We start from the raw sequence: 12,568 nt of genomic DNA, 5'->3' as shown, positions 1-12,568 counted from the left end.
TAATTAAAGCTTTCATTCCCTACCTTGATTTTATTTAATACTTATATTTCAAAAAATCCTTATAATTTGGTTTCATCAATACATCAAACCATTGAAACATTGGTTGAATCCATTCAGCAGATTCAACCTCAGTTAACTAGTTTCCTGTTTATTATCTTCTTAAAAGAGATGGTGGTGTGCCTTTTTAGTTTTTGGTTTCATTTTATATTAATCATTCCAATAATAGTGAAGAGCTCTTCAGAAATGTGTTGATAGACTACAACTCTCAACAGCCTTAGCCAAAATAGGCTAAGGTAAAAAAAAAAAAAAGGTTTGAAATGTAATCCAGCAAAATCTGAGGAAAGTCACAAACTACCCTTTCTTGCTTATATTATCTTCAAAAACTGACAAAATCTTTTCTACTCCAAATTAGAAGTAGCTGAAAGAACAATAACCCAGGTTGGATCTTCCAATCACTACAGATTGAGTATATAATTAATGAGATTGATATTTTCTCCTTCCCTTATCAACTCAATATTGTCTTGATTGGAACATTTCTGTAAATTGAAATCATCCACATTGATTTTAGCTATGCTTTGCTTACATCTTTTATAAATATCCATCTGTTTTCAAGAATCACCACCCAAATAATTATAGACAAAAGTATACATGTTGGTATTGGAAGGGTTTGTTTATTCCAATGAAAATTTTTAATTTACATTTGTGCTAAGTTTTGAATTTCTAGTAAAATGAAAACAAGCTGGGAAATGGAATTCCTTTCTAAACTGGGAAGTTTAAAGGAAGAAAGCAATCTGTGAATATAAAATGCTATCAAAAATAGAGAAAATAAAGCAGGTAATTTCTGGAAATAAAGCAGTTTTTTTGTCTCAGCAGTACAAAGAGCAATGTTATTTCAGACAACTAAACATTTAGGAAGAGGAATACAAATGTAATATGACTGAAAAGATCAAAGTCCTACTGCAAATACTGTTTCTACATATACTTCATTGCGGACAAAATACATTTCTGTATTTCCCATATATTCCCATATTTTGTTGGTGATTTTATTAAATACCATAATTAAAAATTTAAATGATAATACAAACTAAGAAAAAAAATAAAAGAATGAACAGAAAAAAATAGTGCAGAAAACAAAAAACATACTAAGGAAATTGAATATCAAGAAATGACTCCACCCCTTCATCACAAACATAAACAATTTTAATATTTTTTATCGTGTCTTAAAATACAAATTTTCTTACTAGATCTCATATATAAGATCTATAAACAAATCCTTAAAACTTCATTAATCCTGATCAACAAAAGTCCATTACCAGAGATATTTAACTTGATCAAATAAATCAACTTATATTTCTACTTTTTACTTTTAATAAATTTGATTTTTAATCCCTTCAAATATTTTAGAATTTTTTTTCTTTCTCACATACAATGTATATCCAGTGTAGCATTTTTTTTTTCTATATCATTTGTATAGCCTGTCATTTTTAAATTACCTTTAGATAATCCCAGGCTTATCTAGGAAAACCTGTTCCTCTTCCATAACATCTTTTAAACACAGTCTATTTATAATGGCAGACATTCTGAAAATTAACTTTTCAACCATTGTTCACAAATATCCTTCAAAAAGTCCAATCTTACAGTATTTTGTTCCATTCTATACTAGTAAGTCAAGTTTAAGTGTCCTCTCCTTTCATTGTAATTTCAGTTCTCTCTGGCATCCAATTTTTATAATGTTTTGTTTAAAGAATTCAAAAGGACAGCATTTTCCCCTGGGAAGGATTCTTATAATTAATTTCAAAATTTTAGTTCAAATTTATCTGGAGCTTTACTCCATTTGTAACTTTCCAAAAATCAATGTTCCAATCACTTTTTTTTGCTATTTAATCAAAAAGTTTTTTTTAAAGTCCTTAAACTTAATTTAAAACTTCTTTTGCTAAGGATTGAACTAAACTTACCCACCGCTGTAAAATCTGTTGTTCCAAGGATTCTGAAAGCAGCTAGTAAGCAATTTCCAAGTGATTAAAAAAAAAGTATGCGAACCATGTGTCTGTAAAGACATGGGCTGCAGTTTGGAGGAAGATCGTGCTCTCTCTTTTCCCAAAGCCCTAAACATGCTGGGCACTACCATGAGGAGCAACTGTCTGGGCCATGTATGGGCAATCCCAAGTCCTCTCCTTGCCTGGAGAGGAATCCAAAAAAGCTGGTCCATTTTTCTGTCTCTTTATTCAACTGCAATTGTTGGGTCCCGTCTTTAGTTGTCCATTTCTTCCCTAGAAACCCTACATTTCCATATTTAATTAAACGTACTTCCTTGCACCTACACACACACACACACACTATCTGCACACAGTCATACTTTCAACAATGGCTCTTTCATGAATATTTCCAACCATCCTTAAGGTGTTCTAAAAAGGAATGGTGTGCAACTACACTGATTGTCACGCAATACATTCATAAAAATGCACACTTTGTTCACACATTTTTATCATATATTTCTAGACATGTATACTATACATAAACATTCATATTTGTCTACAGTTCCCATGTGTATCAACCATGACATACAGTTTTTAAATGTTGTGCTTGGCCCAGGGATTAACATAAGTCCCTAATTCATACACTTTTCTTCCTAAATAATTGACTACATGTATGTACGCTTAAGTGTTTCATGTGCTATAAGCTCACTTGAAACCACCCTCTCTTGCATCCTTGCCAATCTGCTGGAAAGTCTTTGGGATGCATCAGAGGATGAGACTCTTAAACAATGAGAAAAGATAGTCAGAAAAATAAAGCTGTAAAAAGCTTTCAACAGAAGAAGTGCTATAGGGCTGCTAAGCAGAATGGATGGATCTGGGTGGAGGAATCTAAGCCACCGAAAGTCTTTTTCCAGGTGTTTGTATCAGAAGATCAGTCCTGATATAAGAGACAATAGCAGGTCCATATATTTGTGAAAAATAGAGGAGGGTGACTCAGTCTATTTCCAAATCAGAATCAGATGATAACCTCTGCTCAGCTATCTGATGAACAGCTTCATCCAAGGAGGTTACGTTGATAGAGCTTAAATTGCCATCAGGATCCAGGCCCATTGGTCTGATGATTTGCTGCCTTCAAAGGAGGGAAAAAGAAGAAGAAATTACAGGGATGAAAAAAAGTGATTTCACCCTAGAGAAAAGCCTTACAGAAAACTGTCACAAAATGTTTTCTGACAAGTGAACATAATGAGTGTTCATCAATTAAGTCGTGAAGATCTTGTGTGAGGATCTGAGTCCTTTTGTTAAAACTGAAAGAAAATATAAAAATATTCTAGTAAAAATTATTTAAAAAATCATCATCATCATCATCCTAACATTTCCAGAGATTGATCCACAATGCATGTACTGGGACTGGTTTTGCTAACAGACATTTTTTGAAAAAGGTATGAAACTTCAAAAGATTCTAAACAGACACTTTGAAATGTAATTGCTATTTGTTTTATATTAAAAACTTAAGTGATTTGTAATTCATCTCGGCCCTAATCAGATGCCTTTTTCAGCTCAGTTTTTAAAAACCTTTATGGAAATCCATACTGGATTTAGAACTGATATATGGCAAACCTATTAAGATTCTTTTAATTACCAAAGGAACATGACCAAGTTTCCTGAGTCTCAGTTCTGTGGAGATCTTAGAAAGCAAACTCAATGAGTAAAAGACCAGCTTATTAAGAAGCTGTTTTCCAAATTTTTCAATAGTTCACACATGAAGGTTGTTCAGGAGATACTACTAAATAATATGGAATGCAAATTCTTCAGGTAGCCACCCTGCTTACTCTGCCGTTAGGATGTTACTTAAAGTAGTAAAATTATGCTTTCGTCATATGAGTCAAGCAGCATTTTAATAGAATCCAATCGGAATTTTGAAACCCAAACAAAATAATTTGTATAATTAAACTGTCAAGTCATATCCCCCTGCAAAACACATTAGCCATTTACTACGATGTGTGAACTCAGCCTAAGAACATGATTTTGCGATCCTTAATGTTCTGTAGTAAGGCCAAACCAACGTTAGAATTGCCACTGGTAATTTTGAAAGTAATAGCCCTAATATCCTTCTCTGTTGAGCTAACCAGAAAATTGCTCAGTCATTCTTTCTGATATCATTTCAGCCTTTGTCAGAGGCTTCTTATTCTCATCTCTTAAAACTTCCCACTTTTCACATAAAGCAAGATTTTTCAGCAAGACCAAACATGTTTTTAAAACCATAGTATGATAACAATTACGGACAATCTGTCCTGGACTCTGTTATTGAACTTTGAAGGCAGGGCACTACCTCAGTCTCTTTCAGTGCAGAGATTATAGTAATACAGGTAAATGAGGAAGAATAAACCTCTTCAACCATCCTCTGGGCTCACAGTTGTCTTCAGACATTTCTTCCAATGTTAACAGAACCATCAAACAGTTGCAAATTAGTCCAAAGAAAATTAAATAGGTTGAAATAACCTGCCTGAAACTGAATCCATTGTTAATTTTGTATCTTAGAGTTTTTGATTTAACCTATTGTTTTCTTCCTAATAACAATCCATTTCTGGATAATTATGCTGAATCCCTTAGTACCTGGAGAGTTTGTCAAACATGTTCACCAGTTTCATTGCTTCAAGCTCCTTCTGTTCATCTGTCATCCCTTCCATTGGATTGGGAAGCTTTTCTTCCACACGTCCAGTAATGGGATTAATGCTAAATAGTTGAATCACATAGTAACCCAAAGAAAAGAAGGTAGTATATATGAAAAACAATGAATCAACAAATCCAATTCTTCATATATATTTTCAGGAAAGTAACTATGAGCAGCTTTTCCAGTCATAAAAATCAAAGGGCACAGGGACTTGGAAGATATGATAAACATGCTATCAAAATTTATATCACATATTCCCTTCTTGGATGTTGTTTTTTAATGAAAAGAGTAAAAAAGGTTTGGCGAGTAGCCTAAAAATATACTCTAATATTCATTTGATTAACACAAACGCATGCTATTAAAATGAAGAGGAACTATATAGAATATGCAGGTGATGTTGTGTTTTTCTCCCCAAAACATGTCCATTCCATTATTCTTATTCAGTTTGTCCATTAATTTTCAGTTACTATTCTTACTTCTAAGGTTACAAGGAAATTCCCAGTTTAATACATCTTACATAGAGCAGTTGCTTTCCTACATGTTAAGTAAGTGTATGTAAATGTACAATAAATGTTTGCAGAAAAACTGGAGGAAGGTGAAGCAGGAGGGAAACATATTACATTGTGTGTTTCCCTCCTGCTTCACCTTCCTCCAATTTTAAAATAAGATGTAACTAAAAAGAAAATGGCAAAATACCTAGAGTACAACTTTGTGGGTATCTATTGGGCAATTGACTCTTGATAATTGTCACTGTCAATTAGGTCAAGAGCTGGAGGTAAAAGGAATTGTCTATTTGTGGAATAATTTGGCAAGAAGTGAACAAAGAAGCAAATAGAAAAGAAGAAATGTAAGAGAAATCAAATAATAAAATGAGCCAGGGGCAGTCAAAGACCAATAGGTCTTTTTAAAAAATTAAAAACTGAGATTGAATTGAGTGTCAGGAGGTATTTTTATGGTAAGAGCTCTTAAGCAGCAAAGCGGGCTTTGTATAAAACAGCTGTGATATTCATAGAGAGGCTGGTTGGTTTCATGGATTCCTGCAAATGACTTATAAGGTTCATTCCATCTCATCTATGCTAAGATTCTAGCATTCAGATATGACAGAGATTTGCGCCAAAGAAGCAGAAGCAAAGATCATATTTAAGGAAGCAAAGCATGAAATGCATCCCTACTTGGGTTTTGCTTCCTTGTATTCCTCTGTATCAGTATCTTCATCCTCAGAGTATTCTCCTTCTGATTGTCCCCCAGCCATGAGGCCTCGTGCTGCCAGAAGACCAGCAGCATTTCCATATCCCGTGTACTTCACAAACCGTGACACTGTGGAGACATAGAAGGTCAAACTTTCTCTTATTAGTGTAGAAGTAAATTAATTCAAATAGTAGCACCATATGTCTCATCTTTATCAGACTAACTTTTCAAGGAGGTAGATACTTGCAAACCCACAAATCACAGATAAGAAAGAAGCTGAGATGACTCTGTTCCTCTGTTACTGATACAGCTGGATGGAAGCATCACTCATTTGGACTGGAAAAAACTCTTTGATTGTCACCACTTATTTAGTATCATTCTTATATAGCATTAGAGTGAACCTGGTAAAAATTTAATTCTATTCTTCTTTAGGCCACTTCTTACCTTTTCCTCAAGTTAGTATAACTATATTAGGTAGATGTCACATATGTTAGAAGGTGGCATACTGTCAACAAAGCAAAGCATTTAAAAGAGGAATACCACTCTGAAAAAGGCATCTTTGCAAAGCTGCTTTTCCTGTTGTAATGTTCAAGAAATCCAACAGTAGCTTTGCTGTGAGGAAAAGTCTGATCAACAACTACAGTACAAAGAACTCACAAGTCTGGCAGCAACAAGTTTTATTCAAGTTTATTTATCTTCTTCCCTAATTTTAAAATTGGTCCAGTGAATGACATTTCCCTACATTTCCATGCAATGTAATTTAGCCCAATGATCTATGAGTTTCCAGTTTACCTGCATTCTTAATATTCAGCCCCCATCCAAATAACATCTCAGACGGATCAGCTTGTTCCTATTTACCGATTCAAATTGCCAGCATACACAGGCCCGAGATGAACAAGAGAGAGTAGGGATAATTACCACTTTCCTTGCAGAGTACAAACAGGAACTCCGCAGCACAGTGTTTCACATCCGTGTCAATGTGAGTCATGAGGCGTACAAGTTTATTTCTCAGCAGGTTTCCCACCTCAGGTCTATTCTTCACATCCCGTAATGGAGGAAGAACCTGTGAATCCATGGAAAGCCAAAAGTGATGCTTAGAGCCATATTAAACTTGGTTTCATCAAGGCCTGAAAGTACTGCATCAAAAGTGCCTCAATAAGAATAATCTCATCCTAACACTAAACACAGATGCCTTCTTGATGTACTGATATATTGATAACTCCTCCCATTTGTACTGTCATGGCTTCGTTGGACCCTGATTTGGAGAAGGAGAAAGAAACCGGGGAGGGCATGGTCCCCTCTGAATGAGTGGAAAGGCCAAGGGCTGAGGATGAGGTGGTTCTGGGGCCATCTGGCAGTGGGAGAGGGCAGCCGACCAGATGGAGAACCACCTGCAGGAGTGGAGCAGCCGCAGAGGCCCAATGGAGATGACAAGCTCCAGATTACCTCTGATGAAGAACAGTTACCTCCCCATCCCATCCGTAGGTGAGGAGAAGAGAACAGAGGGAGGCACAAAGGAGCTTTGCGAGGCTGCTTGCCAGGAGGCATCCCCATCTCATCTCACAAGGAACACCTGGGGAAGGGTTATTTAACCAGATGCCAGGAGAAGGTATGTTTGCCAGGAACACCTGTTTGCTTTCTGGCTTTCGTGAATACTGCCTTATGAATTTTGGATCATGTTGTACCTTTGTTTTAAGGAATTTCCTTGTCTGTCGATGGACCCGGGCACTTTCAGTCAGCAAGTTCAACACCGGGGTAAGACTCTCCTTGAGTTTATGACCCTGGGAAAGAGGCGTAAAAAGAAACAGATTTAACTGTTCTTTAAGTCTTCCATGCATGAAAATGGTTTGGCGGTATGGAATTTTTTTAGTGAAAATCAACCACATTAGTTGAAATTGCAGAATAACTGCAGGTCAGCAAAGAACCTGCAGTTATTCTGCAATTTCAACTAATGTGGTTGATTTTCACTAAAAAAAATCGCAATTCCCAAGACAAAAACTATTTTTTTAGGAAAGCCATCTAAGCTTTATTTTTACATAAAATTTCCTCCCCAATTTCCCTTTTAGCAAGTGCTACCACATATTTCATGTCCTGCCATTATTACGTTCAATGTTCACCTGTATAGCTTTTTTTTATAATGCATGACCTAGCAGGTAGCTGCATCTAGTCAAAGTTTAATTCCAAAAGCTCTGCAGGATCAAACCTGGTTAGTAATTAGATAGAAAACTATCAGGACATCCCATAATTATAGTCTAGACCAGGACATTAAAAAAAATCCCAGAAAAAAACAACTACAAATCACCTTTGTATTATTGCCAATAGCCCCAAAATATTTGTGCAATCACTAAAACGTCAGCTTGACTTGAGGGAGTCTTTTCTTTTTTTTACATAATGAATAATCCTAACATTAATGCATGCAAAAAGCAATATTCTTCTGCATTAATGTCTGAGTGAGAGTTGCTTCATGTTCAGGTAGTCTTTGACTTATCACCAGTCCCTTAGCGACCATTCAAAGTTATAATGGACTCCTCAAAAGGTACTTACGACCTGGTTCCAAAGTTCCAATAGCTGCTTCCCTCCCGCAGTCACATGACCACATTTTGGGCACTCAGCAACCAGCGCATTTATGACCATTTGCAACATCCTGCAGGCCATAATTGCCATTTATGATGTTTTTGTAGAAAACCAGAATTTACAGCCAAAAAAAAATGTTTTCAGCAAAAGCATCCCATAGTGTCCACTGGGTTTGCTTAATAACAGTCGCAAAACAGGTCATAAAATTGGGTGTTACATGGTGGGTGACTTGCTTTATCACTGTCACAACTTTTGACTATGGTGGGCAGATTCAATGATAGTCATAGTCAAGGATTACCTGTATTAATGAAACGCAGAAGCAGGGATCATTTGGACTAAGATATATCTTTCTGATTGGTGTAAGACAGATCTGACAGAACAGTATTAATTCCACCTCCTTTTAGCTATAAGGCAGAGAAGGCATAAGGCTATAAAGCTTCTCCTATCCTGTGGAGAAAATCCATATATATCTGGTGTAAAAATTCAGGACCAATCTTACTGCTCTACTCTGAGCAGCCTTACTAACTTGCAATATGGTATGCAGTCAGTTGTGCCCAATGCCCATATCCTTCAAGTACTTCACTGCCTTCTTCCTCCTAAAATGTTTCTCTTTCGTTTTTGGAAGATGGGAGATTGCAGAAGCTTGTGTTTTGACTTTGTTGTGATTTTTTAGCTTATCCTTATGAACTCTACTGGATATTGCCTTCAAGATTTCTACATTAGTATTCCTACTTGGGAAGTAATGGCACCATGCCAAGGGATGCTTACCTTGGCTATTCGATTCTCTGCCTAGCTACTGAAGGTCAATTTGGGCTGAATACTGTTCGCCATTTTGTCACATAACCACAAAGACATATATACTGTTAAACTAGAACAGCGTATAAACATATATCTTGTTAAACTTTTATTTTGGCAATGGGAAAACAGGGCAATGGAGCTATGATAACAATTAAACAGCAACATAGAGAAAAGGAGAAAGAAACGGTAATATTTCCTATTCCCAAAATTAAATCTGCCTCTCACTAAGCCGGTAAGAAGTTGTATTAACCCAATAACCAATGTGTTGTGGCCCATCAGCAGCCTGCGGAGACAGCAGCAGAGTCAGACAGTGGGGAGGAATATGGGCCAGTCTGGGGAGGACTCAGATGATACAGATATGGGGCCAGGTTCATCTGGGAGTTATGTGTTGACTCCGGAGCCTCCAGAATCTGACAGCAGTGAGGCAGGGGAACAAGGTGAGCCTGTTCCCAGTGTGCACATGCGCAGAGCTGTCAGAAGGCAAGAACAGTTAAGACAAAAGGGGCAACTTGGGAGTAAGGCTTGGAGGTGATTGCCCCCCCCCCCCATAAGACAAAGGAGGAGCAAAGGGACATGAACCTTTGCAGGAAGCAACTTTGTTCATACTGGTCAGTTTGAAATCTGAAACTGTGTTGAATTTGTGCTCCATTTGGCCTTGTATAACTAATTGGAAATTTAGTCATTGGCAGCATTTCAAGGAAGATAAAGGTGTGTGCTTATCAGACTTATCCTGAAGGACTTTGGCAGGCTTCCATGGAACTATTTACAAACTGTTTGAGACTCGTTACAAGCTGTGAATGAATAAAATTCACAGCCATTGCAATAAAGAAAAAAGGGTTCTGGGACTAACGTGTGTTTGTTAGTGCCTCAATAAGCCTTGGTCAGAACACAATGGGGCAATGCAATTCTGGAATATTCTCTATTCAACCTATTCACATGTCAGATAATAACCATTTATGCTGTTGCTACCTCTTTACTAAAAAGTAGTCCTTGACTTACGACCACAATTGAGCCCAAAATTTCTGTTGCTAAGTGAAACATTTGTTAAGTGAGTTCTGCCCCATTTTATGATCTTTCTTGCCACAGTTGTTGTGAACCACTGCAGTTATTAAGTTAGTAACATCGCTATTAAATGAAAGTGCCTTCCCCAGTGACTTTGCATGTCAGAAGGGGATCACATGACCCCGGGACACTCTAATTGTCATAAATATGAGTCAGGTGCCAAGCATCTGAATTTTTATCACATGTCCATGGGGATGCTGCAATGGTCCAAAGTGTGAAAAACAGTCATAAGTCACTTTTTCAGTATTGTTGTAACTTCGAATGCTCACTAAATGATTTTTTTAAGTCGAGGACTACCTGCCTGTATCAGGCTGATTGCTATTACGTAAGTTTTCTTAGAGAATGATAAATAATTGAGATTTCCATCTTCATGTGGTAGGATAAATGTCATATATTTAAACACAGGATAGACTCTCAGATGAATCCTAATCAAACATGAGTATCATCATAAATCAAAGTAGCTTGGGACAAGCATGGAAATTGTGAAAAGATTTCCCTTTACCTACCCTATCAAGACGTCGATCAAGGAAACTCAGGAGAACATTGACAGCATCCATATTGACTCCCATGTATTCAAGGGAGCCCCGGTGGACCTTGGGAGTCAGCAAAACATCTAAACACTTGAGAGGCAGATTGCCCAAAAGGTTGATTGTATGGCTGAAGGCAGGATACAAGGCAAAACAGGAAAAAATTAGCCACCAATATAAATGAAAGGCTGTTTCATTCTGAAAACTCTAGTATTTTCCAGGTTCTAGCAATAGAACAAATTTCAATTTGTGCCTTCTAAAACCTTCCTTTTTAGTAAGGATTTAGCAAATCCTTCCTTTTTAGTTCAAGCTTCCATTGTCTTTTCCATCTGCTGCTATATAACCATTTTTAGAAGTCCAGTAGAAGTCACAAATTTGCCAGATCTCATTCATAATGTGCAATGTGCCCATATACTATTATTTATTAAATGTACAGTACATCAATGTCTCCCCTTACACATCAATTAACATGGTTTACAATAGATCAAACACAAATGACAAAATACAAGAGTAATACTGATTATAATTAAATTCAAGGCAAAATTACAATTCACATCAATGAAATCAAAGTTAATTCAACTAATGAAAAGAGAGTTGCATTTTCACTATTTTTCCTAAATTCCTACCCTAAGATCACTAGGGAAGATTTTCTCCTGTGTACTAAATACAATAGGAAATTTTCAGCAGTAACAGCAAATATTTTCAGAAGAGCCTTTCCTGCTGATAATGTTTATCACTATCTAAAGTTGGCTGTGTCAAGGACATCAAGCAGAATACAAAAAATCCTCTACTTTTTAAATACACAACTTGCATAATTTTTCAACACTAAAGCAATCTCAGTCATAATATTCTCTTTTCACTACTAAGAATTACTGTATGCTGTATTGGGGTCCACATTTTTTCTTTTAATAGTTTCATTCAACTTATCAAAGTATAAAATACAAATGAAAATAATGGGAAGGGGGGGGAAAGGAAAAAAGAAAGAAAAGTGTTGACTTCTGAATGTTTTTAGCACAATAGAATAAGATAACATAGAACCTCAACTTTTTACTTAAACATAATAACATGTATTAAACATTTCTGTAACAACAAACTTATTTAATCAGCAAAACCCCAAGTCAATGTTTCATCTTTTTTCCATCTCAAAATCCAGAAGTGGTTTACAAGTAGATATTGGGGGGCACTTTAATACTACATTTATTTTACTATAAATGTAGGAGAAAGAGAAATCTATATCTAATCTGCAGTAATGAATTGGTGATACACGGTTTTTGTCAACAGTGAGGAAAATATTTTAAGCAACATAGCCCAAATTATTTAGCTGTTCTATAATTAGCTACTATATAATTTCCAGGCTTTCCCCGTTCCTCCCCTACTTTTATTACTAAACCTACCAATTTTATGGTTATTGATCATTTAATATTGTTATGTGTATTTTTTGTTTGTTTTATTGGCAATACAGTCACCTGTGAAATTCTTCAGTCCGATCATCACCATCTGCTGAAATCATCAGACAGTGACGGAGAAGGGCACCTAGACGTCGGTACAGAGCAGCATCTTCCTGGCCCGAAAACAAAATTAAAACTTTTTAGTATGAGAAAAGAGCGCAATTTTATTTTAGGCAGTCTGTTTATTGATACAGAATGTTCCAGCAATGCATTTTCAGAACCAAACATACATTTAAGTTCAAGGGGGAAATGTCATTCGTGGGATTTGAAAATCTACAAAGCAAATCAGCATACGTAAAACAAAGGATCTGTTAATTCCTGGTT

At 36.2% G+C, this 12,568-nt stretch overlaps 1 protein-coding gene across 7 annotated transcripts in view; it reads right to left on the bottom strand.

Annotated features, from left to right (window-relative positions):
* Nucleotides 1-649: 649 nt before the first annotated feature.
* The window catches only part of RIC8A (RIC8 guanine nucleotide exchange factor A), a 35,324-nt gene continuing 23,405 nt past the window's right edge, over nucleotides 650-12,568 (bottom strand). For all 7 annotated transcript variants that reach the window (XM_026686324.2, XM_087950665.1, XM_087950669.1 and 4 more), the window contains 7 exons: nucleotides 12,263-12,357; nucleotides 10,776-10,926; nucleotides 7,521-7,616; nucleotides 6,754-6,898; nucleotides 5,820-5,964; nucleotides 4,590-4,709; nucleotides 650-3,105 (listed from right to left, as the gene is read on the bottom strand). In XM_026686324.2, coding sequence (XP_026542109.1) covers nucleotides 2,970-3,105; nucleotides 4,590-4,709; nucleotides 5,820-5,964; nucleotides 6,754-6,898; nucleotides 7,521-7,616; nucleotides 10,776-10,926; nucleotides 12,263-12,357 — 888 coding nt within the window. In that variant the 3' untranslated portion in view covers nucleotides 650-2,969. The remainder of the gene's footprint in view (nucleotides 3,106-4,589; nucleotides 4,710-5,819; nucleotides 5,965-6,753; nucleotides 6,899-7,520; nucleotides 7,617-10,775; nucleotides 10,927-12,262; nucleotides 12,358-12,568) is intronic.

The sequence above is a fragment of the Notechis scutatus genome, chromosome 1 (assembly GCF_049901735.1).
Source record: "Notechis scutatus isolate UNSWTSFEM ecotype Mainland chromosome 1, rNotScu1.2, whole genome shotgun sequence".
NCBI classification, from domain to species: Eukaryota; Metazoa; Chordata; class Lepidosauria; order Squamata; family Elapidae; genus Notechis; species Notechis scutatus.
Note: the sequence above shows the minus strand (reverse complement) of the source record. Positions and strands in the feature narration are given on the sequence as shown.